Source organism: Lycium barbarum, chromosome 8 (genome assembly GCF_019175385.1).
Source record: "Lycium barbarum isolate Lr01 chromosome 8, ASM1917538v2, whole genome shotgun sequence".
Taxonomy (NCBI): domain Eukaryota; kingdom Viridiplantae; phylum Streptophyta; class Magnoliopsida; order Solanales; family Solanaceae; genus Lycium; species Lycium barbarum.
In genome coordinates this window covers 127,186,151-127,203,462 of record NC_083344.1, presented here as the reverse complement: position 1 = coordinate 127,203,462, position 17,312 = coordinate 127,186,151, and the positions used below count along the sequence as shown (strand labels likewise).

General features: G+C 32.0%; 2 protein-coding genes and 1 non-coding gene across 3 annotated transcripts; all 3 read right to left on the bottom strand.

Moving 5' to 3' along the window:
- Nucleotides 1-495: 495 nt before the first annotated feature.
- On the bottom strand, nucleotides 496-1,065 carry LOC132608319 (uncharacterized). Its single transcript, XM_060322356.1, has one exon. It carries the CDS (start codon nucleotides 1,063-1,065, stop codon nucleotides 496-498), a length of 570 nt encoding a protein of 189 aa, XP_060178339.1.
- A 2,848-nt stretch (nucleotides 1,066-3,913) lies between these two features.
- TRNAC-GCA (transfer RNA cysteine (anticodon GCA)) lies at nucleotides 3,914-3,985 on the bottom strand. Its single transcript has one exon. It is a non-coding gene; the product is annotated as a tRNA-Cys (tRNA).
- A 9,842-nt stretch (nucleotides 3,986-13,827) lies between these two features.
- LOC132605460 (uncharacterized) lies at nucleotides 13,828-15,889 on the bottom strand. The gene is made up of 2 exons (XM_060318603.1): nucleotides 15,449-15,889; nucleotides 13,828-14,357 (listed from the first exon to the last, which is right to left on the bottom strand). Exons 1-2 carry the CDS (start codon nucleotides 15,573-15,575, stop codon nucleotides 14,137-14,139), a joined length of 348 nt encoding a protein of 115 aa, XP_060174586.1. The 5' UTR covers nucleotides 15,576-15,889; the 3' UTR covers nucleotides 13,828-14,136.
- Nucleotides 15,890-17,312: the final 1,423 nt, after the last annotated feature.

Below are 17,312 nucleotides of genomic sequence, written 5' to 3'. Positions count from 1 at the left end.
TTATACATTGGCGTAATAAGATCCACTGTTTGAATGTTTGACGTGTAAATTGTGCTCTAGCTACCAGCAGTTTTTAAATTCAAAATGCTAAAAACATATATCTAAGAAATTTTATCAAAGAAGAAAAATTCTAAAACAAAACTGAAAAAGGAGCATATTGAGATAGAAGAAATAATGCAAAATCGTTGCCAATCTGTTATTAGCCCAAGAGTCATGACCAAATCTTTCCCCTTAATTACAAAATCCAACAGGTTACCAAAAAGAGAACATTAATTAAAATTACATTAGCCAGGTTATCATATTATAAATTGCATCCAAACCACCTGTTTAACTTTTATGCACCGACGATATAACTTTTACACTATCAGGTCACCAAAATGTAATTACAAATAATCATTCAAAAAAAGTGAATGTTACAACGAATCAAAACATACTAATAGTGTATACGTAATTTTGTTAATTCTGTCGATGCACATAAGTTAAATATGTATTTTTTTAACTGCTGAAGCCCACAATCTTTTCCATGGCATCATTAGTAACTTGTTCAGCCCACTTATCAAACTTGATGAACTCTTGATCTTCACCATAAATTTCCTTAACACAATCCATGCAAGTATCTAGGTCAGTAGACAAGGCACTAAGGTCCACATTGGCACTGTAATAGAATCCTCTGTCAACATCGTCAATTGTCTTTTTCATTGCATAGACAGCATTTTCATACACCTCTTTGCACACCAAAAGACAATCTTTACCGAATGCATCAGCTGCTGGATCAGACAAGCGCTTCTCAACAACGTTGTCGATAAATTGTTCAGTTTTAGAAACAGTGTTTTCCATAAGTTTGTCAACATAATGGTTGACAGAATCTTTGTTTCCTAATGAAACTTTTTCACCATTTGGAATTTCAAGATTTTGTGAGGATGATGGTGAAGGTGATGGTGATGATGATGGTGAGCCATTTGGTGATGAAGATATGTAGGAAATAGGGGTGGAGGTAGCAATGTTGAATTGAAAAACAAGAAATGAAAGGGAAATGAAGAGCAAGATTTGGTTGTGGAGAGCCATTTTTTTGGTTTTCTTTTTCTTTCTTTTTTTCCCTTTTTTTTTTTTAATTGATCACAAAGGATCAAGAAAAGGGAAAAATGATAATGGTGTTATTATTATGAGGGAAAGGTGAAATGCTTTAACAAGGGTTGAATTTATATGTAGGAGAAATGAGAAGTTTACTTGGTGATCCTAGAAAATAGATTGTCTAAAGGTGAATGGCCTTTTTGCAAGGCAAGTGTACGTTATAGGTCGAGGTGTTTGTTAAGAGTTTTCAACCTGTTGTTACTACATATGATACATGGCTAGTAATAAAGCTTTCTTCATTTAAACTAGGTTCAACAAGTTTATTACATGTGTCAAAACTTTACCTATTCATTTTCTTAATTGTCTAGAAATAGGTCGAAACTCTTATATCCATCTAGAAATATAAGTTCCTTATTGGGACGAAATCAGAAATTCTGATAAGAGAATTTTAAATATTCAAAAATACCACAAATGAACGTTAGAACTTATGTTTCTCTTATATTAGAGGGACGCAAAATTGAAGAAGGGGATTCAATTAACGGAAAAGGGCCAAAATTACCCCTGAACTTTGAAAAATAGTTTATACATATTCTTTGTTATACTTTAGGGCCATGCACTTGAAGGCTTGGTTGACACGAGCACAACAATCGGCGAAGCACGATGGGGCGGGGGATATGAGTATCCAAAATCATATTTCTTCTATACCCTTACAGTTATACTATGGGGTCAATTATACCCTTATGTCTAACTGCTGCCACGTGGCATCATCGTAACCCTTCAAAATTATTGTACCCTCAAATAATTTTTTACCCACTAAAATAACTCAATCCAACCCGAATTTTTTTTCCAGCAAAAATAATACGGAATTATTTTTATTTTATTTTGCTGGAAAAATTATCCGTATTATTTTTGCTGGAAAAAAAAATTTCGGGTCGAGTTGAGTTATTTTAGTGGGTAAAAAATTATTTGAGGGTAAAATAATTTTGAAGGGCTGGGATGATGTCACGTGACAGCAGTTAGACATAAGGGTATAATGACCTCATAGTATAACTGTAAGGGTATAATTGGCCCTAAAGTATAACGAAGGGTATGGATGAACTATTTTTCAAAATTCAGGGGTAATTTTGGCCCTTTACCGTTCAATTAATCCCCTTCAGGGCATGGTCCCGCCACTGGTTTCTTAAGCTACATGTATTTAAAATCAAGTTATATACTTTAAAAAGTATTGCAAGTAACATCCTATATTAAGCATTAAATGGTTACATGAGAAATGGTAAATAATTTACTATGATCATGATTCATGAAGTTATATATTCAATTGTGTAAAAAGAATTTAATATACCGTCTGTGTATATAAATCATGTAATACTGTAATTAGTTTAAATTTTATGTACTGACGACATATAAAGCACTTACATGATCAGATAACTTGTAAGAGTTACAAGCAAATTTTTCTTTGTGATAATTATTAATCAACACCCAAAGATGTGCCTAGCGCGGTCAATAACGTGGAAAGAGAACTATGAAAATTAAGAAGCAATTGATACTCAATAAAATAGTCAAAATACGTACGCACAACACCTAAACACCACACTCATAAAAGAAACATTGATCCATAACCAGATTAAAACGGTGAGCACGAAAATTGGTTTGGAAATGGGGATTAGAGTTGGCCATTGTGAGGCCACATCTGATAATTATTTAGTTCCTCATCGTCCAACCTAACTTATAATTAGCCTCGAATGTTTAAAAAGAATCCTAAGACTTAATTTTGCATGAGTTACTCTACTGCAATTACAAGGCCATGCAAATTTTGTTAGTAAAAGGTGGGAATTAATTCTAAACAAAATGTATAAAATGAATACCTGCAAAAGACCACCAGAGTTTCCCCAGAAAAATAAGAAAGAAAAAGATGTAAATATTAAAGGGCCCAACCGGTGAGCACGAAAATTGGTTTGGAAATGGGGATTAGAGTTGGCCATTGTGAGGCCACATCTGATAATTATTTAGTTCCTCATCGTCCAACCTAACTTATAATTAGCCTCGAATGTTTAAAAAGAATCCTAAGACTTAATTTTGCATGAGTTACTCTACTGCAATTACAAGGCCATGCAAATTTTGTTAGTAAAAGGTGGGAATTAATTCTAAACAAAATGTATAAAATGAATACCTGCAAAAGACCACCAGAGTTTCCCCAGAAAAATAAGAAAGAAAAAGATGTAAATATTAAAGGGCCCAACCGGTGAGCACGAAAATTGGTTTGGAAATGGGGATTAGAGTTGGCCATTGTGAGGCCACATCTGATAATTATTTAGTTCCTCATCGTCCAACCTAACTTATAATTAGCCTCGAATGTTTAAAAAGAATCCTAAGACTTAATTTTGCATGAGTTACTCTACTGCAATTACAAGGCCATGCAAATTTTGTTAGTAAAAGGTGGGAATTAATTCTAAACAAAATGTATAAAATGAATACCTGCAAAAGACCACCAGAGTTTCCCCAGAAAAATAAGAAAGAAAAAGATGTAAATATTAAAGGGCCCAACCGGTGAGCACGAAAATTGGTTTGGAAATGGGGATTAGAGTTGGCCATTGTGAGGCCACATCTGATAATTATTTAGTTCCTCATCGTCCAACCTAACTTATAATTAGCCTCGAATGTTTAAAAAGAATCCTAAGACTTAATTTTGCATGAGTTACTCTACTGCAATTACAAGGCCATGCAAATTTTGTTAGTAAAAGGTGGGAATTAATTCTAAACAAAATGTATAAAATGAATACCTGCAAAAGACCACCAGAGTTTCCCCAGAAAAATAAGAAAGAAAAAAAGATGTAAATATTAAAGGGCCCAACCGGGTTCGAACCGGTGACCTCTTGATCTGCAGTCAAATGCTCTACCACTGAGCTATAGACCCTTTGATGTTAGCAAGGTTACATAAAAATATAGTGTATTGGCATTTGGTATCACAGATGGGAGCCAAATGAGCAGTGAAAACTCATTCAGTTAGACTGCTAGCCTCTTGTTTATCTAATTTCTAGGAGTAATTGTTTTATGAATGAAACTATTTTCTCTTCAAATTCAACTCAAAAGCATTATTTATTAGCCTTAAATTCAAGTGTACCCTCAAATAAGCTAATCTTATTGATGGTTGGAAAAATTGACTAACTTTCGTCCACACCAAAAACAAAAACAAAAAATAGCTAAGACATCTACTGCTCCGTATTGCTAATTTCAGATGCTAGAGCAAAGGCGAAAGGACAAATTAGATAAGCTATTACTCACTCCGTCCATTTTTACTTGTTCTTTATATTACTACAAGTCTGCAACAACAACAACAACATTTTCATTGCAACAACAACAACATTTTCAGTGAAATCGCACAATGTGGGGCTTCTTTATACTCCATCCATTTTTTTAGTTCTTTATACTAAAAATAGTTATCCAATTTTACTTGTCTAATTCGGAAAACTAAGAGACAATTTACCATCTGATTCCTATTTTACTCTTATTATTAATTATTAGGTTAGAAACTTCAAGAAATTATTAGTGTTTGCACAACTTTTAAAATATGTTTGATTGATTTCATATAGTAAAATTACTATTCTATTGATGACTCTTTAAGGAGAGTGTCGAGGATAAATTAAAAAAAGTCAATATAGGACAAGTGAAAATGAACGGAGGGAGTAGTATATACGAAGTTATTTCTGTCCACCAATTCAAATCATATAGGAGTAATATCTTGAACTTCCAACTACTTCTCTACATAAGCAATATTCCTCATGAAAATTTGTGCTTATGGGACATTAAATTCATTTGCCGACCCACCAATTTCCCACTCCTCCAGGAATAATATTATCAACAGCCCAATTTTCTTGGCCACCATGCATCATCTATGACAATATCCACGCACGCATTGGAAGCTGGAGACTGACCCTTCTAGCTAAAGGCAGATCTAGTATTTTTTAAAGCAGAACATGAGTTAATATGTAAAAAATAAAAATAAAAAATTGGAACAAATGTTTAAAAGTACAAAGAATAAACTCTTAAAAGTGAACTCATCAAGTTTAAATCATGAATTCACCACGGCAGAGACTCTAGATTTGTGAAGTCACCTTCGACCACAACTATAGGGCAATACATTAGTCCATTCCTTTTAGTGGCGAATCCGATTACTGGTTCATCTTTCGGTAGAATTCAGTGTTTCCAAGTCGAACGATTTGATTCAGAATCTTCTCTTTCAGCTAAGACCATATACCATCAAGAAAAAATATTTCAATTCTTAAATGAAAGTAGTGGGACTATCGAGTGTCCTTTGACAGATCGATGATGTGCATAAAAGTGGGAAATTTTTATTTAAATAAGGGACCTTTAAATAATACTCACGCAACAATAAAGTGATGTTTAAATTTCTTCTCTTTTTTATCTAAAAGAAAACAATTAATTTTTGGGCCAAAGTATGCAATAGTTCAGAAATCAATTAAACTCTTAAAGGTAGAAGTTACATACTTAGAACTATAAATCACCTTTTTAATGATAAAAATTATTACTAAGTTGGTAACATCACAATCAAGAAAAATTGTTTTAATACTTTAAATCATATAAAGGAACAACCTACTAAAAAATATTTTTCACAAAAAAATTTGAGAAGGGGGTGGGATTGTGCACCCACGTCCTTGCTGTAGGCCTATGAGGGAAGCGAGGTTGAAATGGTTCGGACATTTGAAGAGGAGGAGCGCAGATGCCCAGTGATGAGGTGTGAGAGATTGAAGAGATTGACGATGATAAGACATTTAAGGAGAGGTAGAGGTAGGCTGAGAAATATATGAGGATTGGTGATTAGACAGGACATGACTGTTCAGCTCACCGAAAACAGGACACTAGATACGAGAGAGTGAATCGAGGATTATGGTAGAATAAGATTAGTAGATAGTTGACCGTTGTCTCTTTTCTGCGTGGGTAAGCTTGACTCTAGTTTGGAACACTTTATTTGCTTCCCCATCCCCTTATCAGTCTCACTGCTATTGTGTTAGTGTTGTTGTATTCCTCTATTTTCCTTATGAATTTCACTATTATTGTGTTAGTATTATTGTATACCTCTAATTTACTACTGTTGTTGTTCTTTTTTACTTTGGTTATCTCTAATGTTAATGCTTTATCCTTCTTTAAAAAAATAAAAAATAAAAAATCAACAGAGCTTTTCACTCTTGTTTTTTCTATACCTGTTTCTAAATTTTTTTCTTGAGCGAAGTGTCTTATCAAAAATCCTCTTTACTTTATCCAAAGAAAGGTACGGTATGCGTACGTCTCACTCTTTCCAGACCTATATATGAGATCGCGATCAAGGTATATGTTGTTTAGTAAATTCATAAATCCAAAGCCTATGTTCTTTGCCTCTGTCAGTCCACGCCACCCTTGTCCATTCATGTGATGTTAGGCATTTTAAATTCTAAAAAGCAATAAAAAGAAACACACGTAGAGACACGAACTTTGGGATAAAGATATTAGCACTTTAAATGTTATAATAATACCAAGAACACGGTGGTCCATAAAAGTAGCGTAGAAAATCAGCAACCAGACGGAGTATCACTAACACTTCCTTCATGTAGAGCCAAAAGCAAGAAGAGGAGGCTTAGAACAACTGCAAAATCATTTCCGTATAATTTATAAACTATATGTTTGAATTGTGGAAACAAATATTAATGTTTGCATTAGAATATTGTCTACATCAAATATTTTGGAGTATAGCCTTTGCTCGAATCCTGCTAATTTGAAACGCTTTGGACACGGGATTATCCCCCCGTTTAGAGACAAAAGCTAAAAAGAAAGAAAAGCCAAAAAAATTAGGAGCGAGTAATATCCAATTCTTAAGATGAAAAAAAAAAAAAAAGTGATATCCAATTCTTGCGGCCACTAAACTCCGTGCGTTATCCTCACGTTGACACGTGTGAAGTGACTACAAATTAGTCTCTTCCTTACTTTCGGTAGACGTGACGGTTGAGTCATGCTAACATACATGGATTCCTTTTAAAAAAAAAAAAAGGAGAATTAATAAATTTGGAATATTACTTACCAAAAACATGAATTCAAACGAACGATAAAGGTTAATTATAATTCTCAAACTGTTTGATAGGAAACCAAAAAATAAATGATTGTGATCGATTGATAACAACATCAAATTAGTTAATCTATGATAAATACTCAATTTGTTTGACATGGAATAACTTCAAGGGAATGTTTGAACTAAAGAATCGAATCATATCAAAAGTAAAAAAGCTAATAAAGGTAGTTGATATCTCTATTAGTAGGAAGCTTTACAACTAAATATATTTTTAAAACTAGGCTTAAATACATCAATAATTTTTTAAATTTGTCAGTAAAATTTTATTTAGACACTCGAATTGTAATTTGTTTCAATTCACTACGTAACACATGATAAAATATTCATATTAGACGCTTTCAATTTAATTGTTGGAAAATCTTCTGGCGTGTTCTTAAAATAGTCATCTCCTCTAATTATAGGCATTAACCTCAATTGGAACCTAAACCTGGAGTTTTACGGCTTATTGAGACTAATTCGTATAATTAAAGGAGGTAACATATTTGAAGTAGTTAACTATTTACGTAACAGACTCTTGAAATCACAGACAAAAGTTTTTTTAAAATTTGAACTAAAAATATCTAATAAAAACACTTTATCATGTGTCCAAATGCTCTATTAAAAAGATTATTAATTCGAGTATCTAAATTAAAATTTACTTCCCATGTACTGACCCCTTAAAATTTTTTTATCTTTATCAGCATGACATTGCCATTACTTTCTCTAATTAAAGCGCACCAGTTGATTTTAGCAACCCCATCATTATAAAATAACCTTTTTTTCAAATTATTATTGGCTATATCCTTATCCATTTTCCCCTATTTTATTGCTTTTCCATATTCAAATTTTCAAATGAGGAAACTTTTACAACAACTATTTAAGAAACTCATTAACTTCCCCACTCTTGTACTCTTACCTTCCAGATCTAATCCAAATCTCAAAATATCTCTCTCAGATCAAATCCACTTTCTTCTAGAATCTTCCATGGCGGGTCGAACTATATATGGATTGGTGTTCTTAGCAGCATCTAGCTCTTGCTTTATCTTTCTATACCTTCTTCTTCAACCAATTTTCTACTTCACGGGCTAATATGCCGGTTCGTTACTATGAACCGCCCGGTTTGGACCGGACCGGTCGCAGATGAGTCGATGAATTGGAACAAATTTTTTACACCTCCATCGCCACCTTCTGCTTCCAAGTATGTTGAATTAATGTATTATTTTTTTTTATATCTTTGAAGGAAAAAATTACTCGGATATTTGTTTTTTGTTTTTGATGGATCTGGATTTGATTTTGTGTAATCTCGATTGATTCAGTTGACTGGCTTGAAAAATTGCTTTAATTTTGTTATTAATGATAGAGTATCTCTAATTACAAACACTTTTGTTAGCTTTGTTTATAATTTGAAGGAAAAAATTACACGGATATTTTGTCTTTAATTTTTCGTTTGGTTTTGTTCTGATAGATCTGGATTTGATGTCGTTTGTTTCAGCTTGAAAGTAGCTTTAATTGCGTTATTATTTATTGATTATCCTCTCTATCTCTCATAGCTTTTGTAGACTTATAATTTTCAAATTTGAATTCATAAAAATTATGAATCATGTTGTAATAGCCAATATAATAAAGAACATTTAATATGCTTGCAATTTTTTGTCAAAATATTCTTGTACCTTTTATTCGCTCTATTGCAGTTTTTTTTTTTTTTTTTTTTTTTTTTTTTTTTTTTGATATGATTAGTAGGATAAGGATAAAAAATTGTATGCACTACGATCCGAATTCCGAAACGGTACTAGAACTTTTGAAATTTGAAACTTTCAAATTTGAACGTGATATTGGAATGGTAAAGGTGATCCATATAATAAGTTCATAAAACCAGTTCAAATTGAACCCGATAAATATCTAGGAAAACGCCATGGAAATTGTGAAATTTCAAAAATTAGTTTTTGTTTTCGTAGTAAAAAATGGTATTTGGAAATTGGAGTTGTTTTTTTTTTCCATTGATATAGATTGGAGTCGCTTTTGTATATATATGAGTGATTTGGAGTAAAAAAATATTCATGTTGAGTTATGAAATTTTATGACCAAACATGATTTTCGAAATTCAAACTCTCAAGAAAGTAAAAAATATTCACGACCAAACGGCCATTTACTATCATTCTATTCTAACATGAGTTGTGGATATGGTCTTCGCGTTACAATTTGAGTAAAAGAAAATTATCTTACAAGATCCGTCGTGTTTATATCTCGTGTTAAAGTGTTCTTTTATGATTTGATCAAATTATAATTTGGATGGAAGAAAATGGTTCGTCAATATTCTCCGAACATTGTAGCAAGTCATCAAATCGATCCCCAGTACGGCCTCCAAACTTGACTATATATCATATTGGACCTGGTAAGAAACACTAAGTCATGCCCAATTTTCTTTAACAAAGCCATTGTAAAAACGTTTGTGTATATGTATAACAGTAATAACATACTCAGTGTAATATTATAAGTGGGATCTGGGGAGGATAGAGCCGGGGGTGACCTAATAACATTGGAGGTCTAAAGCCAAATCTTTATAAGAGGTCTTATATGTAGTGAGCATTGTTGATTGAAATTAGGCAAGTGAATATGAGAAATAAAAATATAAGAACTTGGTTTTATATATTACAAAATAATTGAATAAATTAAATGTTGCAAACTTATGTTTGTTGCAACACTTGCATGCTTGATTGCATCACAACTGAAAGGAGATAACTTTCAATTTATGTGAGAAAAGTAAATGATAAGTTGGATCATTAGATAGAGTTAAGTGAGTAATTACTAAATAGCGAAAAAGAATTCAACTAAATTAATTAGTAGTCCCTCCGTCTCAATTTAAGTGTATTACTTTCTTTTTGATCTGTCTCAAAGAGAGTGTCTCTTTTTATATCTGGTAAGCTTTTCAATTCCAACATTCTACATGACAAGTTCAAGATAACAAAATTTAAAGGACTACACAGTACACACATCTTTAATTTAAGATTACAAGATTCAAAAGTATCTATTTATTTTTAAAAAAACTCTATGTCCAATCAAATTATAACATTTAAACTAAGACAGGGGGAGTATTATTTAGTGAGAGAGAAAAATTAAATCATTGAACAATAATATGAAAATAAAGAAATAAATTCATCAATGATGAGAAATATATAATTAGACAAATTGTACATTATACAGGGAGGTAGTAATTATTTTGGGGCCCTCAAATTCTTGAGATCTAAAACAAGTGCTTGGGTCTAGCCGGTCCTGGATAGAGTCTAAGCAGACCTTAGAGACATTTGTGTATGTGTATGACACTAAAGCTTCTTTGGGTTGAATCCATTCAAAATTTGTGCCAAGTAGGGCTGTTCACAGTTTTGGTTAAAACCAAAACCAAATCGAAAATTTAACCAAACCGAATAAAATAACCGACATTTGGTTTGGTTTGGTTTGGTTTGGTTTTAAATTTAAAAAACCGATAATATTTGGTTTGGTTATGGTTATAGTAAAAAATAACCGAACCAAACCGATAATTATATACATAAAATTTATAATTATTTATATGTATAATATTAACTTTTCATAAATAATTAAAGATATTTTATACCTTTTAATTATTAATTTAATTTTGGTCTACTTATTTTTAAGGCCCGTGTCTTAAAAGAATATGTCCAACAATCCAAGCCCAACTCTAATAAGTTGTAAGCATAAGGGTTGTTTGTATTTTGAAACCTCTGTTTGACTTGTTCTTTTGAATCTAAACTGCGTTGCAAGTTTGGTCCACCTGATTTGCCAACAGCGTGTCTTTCCCTCAATATGTAGCAAAGTTCACCCTTGTGGGCCGTGAGGAAAAAAGAGCTTCATAAGAAATTTGAAGAACGTAGAGAGAGAATATTTGAATTGTCACGGCTAGTCATAAACCGAAAAACCGAACCAAACCGACAATAACCAAACCGGTGGTTATTATTTTACTTGGTTTGGTTATGGTTTTAGATATTTAAAAACCGACTAAATTGGTTTGGTTATGGTTTTAACCAATAACCGACCCAAACCGAACCATGAACACCCCTAGTCCCAAGTATATTCAGAACATGTCCTAAATTAGAATTGTGGGTCAGTGAAACTGGGTTCAAGTAATACATGGACTTAAAGCTTAACTTTATTTGGATCAGGTAATTTAGTTGTTTTTCAAAAATTAAGTCTGCTTCACTGATCCTTTTTAATTTTTTTTTTTTCTATTACATTGAGGGATCAAGGAGGGGAAAGACGAATGGGACAATGAGAATTGAACTCACACTTGTTGTATGTGAAATTTCGACACCACTAAATCACAAGCTACAACTATTTCTTTGGGTTTCCATCTGGTTTTCAGTATATGCGTTGGGGTTTGAATTAAATCTGAATTCGCACCCAAAAAAGTCTTACATTGGGGGTAAAGCGCTCTCTTAACAAAGGCAATTCCACATTCAGGACTTAAAACTCATGACTTCTGGTTGGAGATGAAGGAACACTTATAATTCCACCACAAGTCCACGACTCTTTAGTGGTTCTTCTAAAATTATAATACTATTGGTTGTTCACAAAGATAAAATCATTCACAAGATTAAAAGGGTGTAAACTAAAAGGGCTTTAGCAATAGAGAACATATCACTACTAACCAACTTTTTTCCTTATTATCGAACTTAAGTTTTATAACTTTATTATACTCTTCTTTCCGTGAAGATCAATTATCACTAGACGCCTATTTTGATAATTTATTCGATGATATTTTAGCTTAGCCCTCAACTCAAAGAAGCCTAGAATTAAAGTATCTATAGGAAAGCTTAAAATAAGTCTAATGTATCGTCAAACTTTTGCCAATGATCGATAACATCACAATAAGACTTATTGGACTTTTTACGTCATAGAGACTTGAGGTATTGGACTCATTTATTTCATAGTGAGACTTACGTCATTCTTTATTGGAGAAATATGACTTTTGTAGTTAAATTGGCGATAAAACAATTAAGGGAAAATGACCTAATAATACCTATTTAAGACTCTATATTACGAAACATAAGAATACTTTTCCTTATTTACAAAACATACCGATAAAATTACAAAGTATATCAGATTTGGGCTTAATGAGATATACCCACGATTTTAGGCTTTTTTTAAGGAAGAAAATCTGATTATAAATGTGGACTTAATTATAGGATAGTTATCATTCAACTTCTTCTTCTTTTTAAAAATCTCTCTCTCTATCTCTCTCTCTCTCTCTCTCTCTCTCTCTCTCTTTCCCTTTATGATAGACACCATTTTCATACCTAAAATCCATCTTCTCCTCTAGTATAAATTTTCAAACCAATATTACAAAGTATTTTTGATTACTAACTTGTGTATTAATTGTATATAAAAATTGATTTGTATCGTTTTCAGATATATATGATCATTGTGTGTTTTGAAAATCTGTATGAACTATATAAACTATAGTTTTAGAAAATGTTGAAAACTAATATATGTATGAAATGTGTATGGAGTCTGCTATATGTCATTTTTAAATATATGCAGCACAATGTGTATGAAATGTGAACAAATTTGATATCATCATTAGTCTTAAAAATGTTGAAAACTGATATGTGTATGAAATGTGGATGGAATTTGGTTTGTATCAATCAGAAAACTTATTATACATATATACTTTCTCATAATCTATACATACTTTGATCAAATTTTATACAATTTATATGTACTTTATCATAATCACAATATACATACAACTTTTATACATATTTCATACGTAGAAATTATAATGAATTTATACATTTAGGCATATTGCATACAAAAATTAATACTATTTTCTGGTATATGAACTTTGTATGGAATCTGGTCTGTATCAATTACAATTTTATTATACATATTTTTCTCAAAATTTATACATACTTTGATTAGATTTTATACAATTTATATGTACTTTATAATAATCAAAATACACATACAATATTTATACATATTTCATATATAAAAATTATAAGAATATATACAGTTATACATATTGCATACCAAAATTATACATATATGTTTTTTGGTGTATGAACTTTGTACATAAAATTACCGATTATAATGGACTTTTTAAGTAAAAGTTTGAGAAAATTAGGTAACAATATCTCTTAATTTTGAATGGGAGAGAAAAGTGGATGAAATAAGGAAGCAAAAGTTGGAGAAAATAAGGGAACTATATGTCTAAATTTTGAATGGAGAGAGAAAACTGGATAAAATAAGTAAAAGTATTTCCTTACCTTATTTAATGTGTTTTATTTGCTTCTTTTTAATTTACCCAATTCGCATAAATTTTGTAACAAGTCTATTGATATATTTTGTAAACTGAAAAATATCGTCATGTTCTGTAAATATACCCTCTTACCATATACATATATGTTTTTTGCCCAAAAATTAATGAATACTCACAGGCAGAGTCATCATTATAGTTACGATTCCGTAGAATTTAGAAGCTTTGATCTAAACTATGTGTTTGTTAAAAAATATTTAATATGTTCCAAATCCAGTAAATAAAAAAATTTGATCCAAAACTCAAAACTAAAAATCATGAATATGCCTCTTAACAGTTTTATTCTCATATATCTAAGCAATATGTACTTATATTGTTCCATAAAGTTATGTGTATCTGTGTGAAAGTTGCTGCTAGGATAGTCCTTTGGAGTTCTATGACAAATCGACAGTATCGTAATGTGCAACAGTAATAAATTTGAGAGCGACAAGGAAGTAATAGACAAAAAAAATCTCCTTTCATTCCCCCAATCTATATTCAACCAAATATGTTACACGAATAAAAATGAAAATTTACTAAAGTCACAACAACGTGTCATTTCCTTTTGCAAATGTGACTACAAAAGTCACTATCACAATCACAAATACAAATATATTTTTACAAAGGAGTACAAATACAAAGGGGATATTACAACTAGTTAATTATAACCCCTAAGGGTCTTATTACTGAGGATTCCTTTATAAAGAACTTGCCAATTCAAAGGCATGGATTCCAAGCTCTCATCATCAGATGATTCTCCATGGTTCTTCCTGTGCTTCCTTGAACTATGATGATAATCATGAAACTTATCTTTGTTTTGAGAGCCCAATTCAACAATTTTGTTGGAGAACATAACCTTCTTCTTTGCTTGATCTTCATCTGGCCACACAATGTAATATCACCATATAAATTATTAGAGAAATTAACATAAATAGTCGTCGACCCCCAAAAGATAGCCAACACTACAAAATACATGTGTATTTTATGTATATATTATCCAGAGGTTGTAAATATATTTAGCCGAGCAGCCCAACTATTTTTTCATCTGAACACTTGGACGGTGGAAATAAGAAGAAGAAAAAAGAGACCATGAGTCTTTGCACCACCGAAAAGTCAACTTCTTTAGACATATTTAGATCCGTTCTCTCATTTGGGAAAAAGAAAATCATTTTTTGATGTTTATATATTTCATAAAAATCATCTACTAATATAGAGTTATATAAAGTACACAATAGTCCAAAATACAAGAAATTCGATACTGATAGTAGTAGGTTCTAGCGGTTTGGGCCGTTATATAAAGGAGGGAAAATAGAGACTTTTTTTCTTTTCGAATTACAAACCCATAGGGAAGAAGAAAAAAAAAACTAAAGTTGGCGATTTTGTGTAAAGAGAAAAGAGTCAAATTTGTCTTTGTAAAGAATACAATTGAGCAATTTTTTGAGTCTAATCTTAACCCGTTATAAGGAAAAAGTATGGGCTTTACCCTTATCTGCTTATGAAACTTTAATTTGAGGGTAACTTTAAATCATAATTAAATTTAGATTGATCAATTTTGGCTCTTTTTTCTCGAAGTATTTTGGAAAGCGAGTTCCATTTACTTCATGCTAGAACATTGTTAATGGCAAGGACAAGGATGAAACAATTTGCTAACAATAAAATTACTAATAGACCCAAAGTTTAGCCGACGGTGAAATTAAGCAATTTTTGAGAGCGAGATTGGACCTTCCCCATTCTTGAAGTATTCCGGGACGTGAATTCCATTTATTTCTCGCTAGAAAATTGTTAATGGCAAGGACAAAGATGAACCAATTTGCTAACAGTAAGATTATGAATAGACTCAAAAGTATAACGGGCGGTAAAATTAAGCAAGCTTCGGGAGCGAAGTTGGACCTTTCCCCCATTCTAAAAAACTTGAAAATAAAAATATCAAAAACTTCAAAAATGTAGAGAAAAAGAGAGATGTAAAATACCAATTTCAAGTTCGAGTTTGTTCATGAAATCAGAAAGAAGATGTTTATGCACTCTCATGGCAAGAAGGACAACACTTCCTGAAACTGCAAAAACAGCCACAAATGCAGATCCTAAAGAATTCTCCATTGACCCTTTTTTCTTCCTCTTGCAAATACAGCCACAAATGCAACGGTTGTTCTTTTTTTAATTGTGTATTCTGAGGGAAAAGATCAAAGGAAACTATCTTGAAAAACTACAAACAAAAACATTTTATTGATGAGGATATGTGAGAAGTTCATGGAATAAGATTGAACAAAGGGAGAGTAAACTTGATGCATTTAAAGGGAAATTTTTTGAAATAAGAAAGACAATGGATCTTTCAATGGGAAAATGAATTGTCAACTGTTTTTTTAAAAAAAATTATATATTATTTTTGTTCTTCCGTTTCTGTCAAATGCCATCAGCACATATATCTGTGGCATTTGACTATTATTCTCGCAAAACCAAACAATAAATAGCCATATTATGGATTCTGAATCTACTTGCATCCCCTAAAATTTAGTTTTATCCTAGAAAAATCTTGTGTTCTAAACGAAAATATAGTCCATCCAAAGATGTTTTTAAGTTAAAATATTTAATGCGTTTAACAAAATTAAAAAGTCAATTATTACTTTCTTTTAAATTCACCCTTACTGCTCCAACTATTTAACGTAATTGATTACTATATGTCTTTTTTAAGGAGCGTATAAGCTTAACATTAGTTATACCATAATATAACTAACTTTAAATTAAAAAACGGATACTACGAACAGGAGAGCGATAGTAACAAATAATTTTGCATAAATGTCACGCCCCAAAACCCACCCTAGATGTGACCGGCATCCGACGTCATGAACAACATCGGAAGAACCTAAACGACACAATAATAACACTTGAACCCGCCAGGTTCAACATTCGTCTCCAACAGTTTATAAAATAAATGTAACATCAAGTTCCTTTTTAATAATCCTTCCTTATTAAATTAAACAAAGTTATAAGTAACTGCATATATCAGGATCACAATTATGAAATAAGATCAGCGGAAGTCTAATATAAGTAAATAGTCATAAACGTGGCAAACACCTATTAAGTCGTACGAGACTTTGACAATCTACCCACAATTCTGACAACCATCTATGGAGCTTCTAAGAGACACAACAATCATCTAACTTCGGGACGCAGCCCGGAAATCCAGAATAATAAATGAAACAGAAAGTGTCCCACGAACAAGGATGTGGGCTCACCAAATCAACAGCAGCAGCAAGTTCTCCTAAGCGTCGAGAGTATCACGAACATGCACTTCTCCGTTACCTAACATACCATCAAAAACAACAATGGTATGCCTGAGTACTTTCGTACTCAGTGAGTGCCTCGGGAACAACAAGTAATATAAAAATAAAATATAATAATACATAAAGAAATCAGTTCTGAAAAGATAGTATAAAAACAGTCATTCAACTTTATGATTTTTAATATCATTTGTTAAACAGTTTACAAAGCCATTAATCAATATAAAAACAGGTATTCAGCTTGTGTATCTCAATAAGAATTATCAAAACCAGTTATAAAGCCTTTTGTCAAGTTATAACTTTCAATTATGCCTTTCAAATTTATCATGATTGTCAACAACAATTCCATGAGAGAATAAGAATATCACACATGCCAATACAGGACCAAGAATCAAGCATATCGCGCATAGCGCACCACACCGGAACATATAATTCTCGGTAGCTATCCTTCCTCCCGAATAGCTAGACATAAATCATACCCCGGGTAGTGAACCCAGCAGTGGCCACTCTTCCTCCCGAATGGCTAGGCATTAATCACACCCCGGGTAGCGAACCC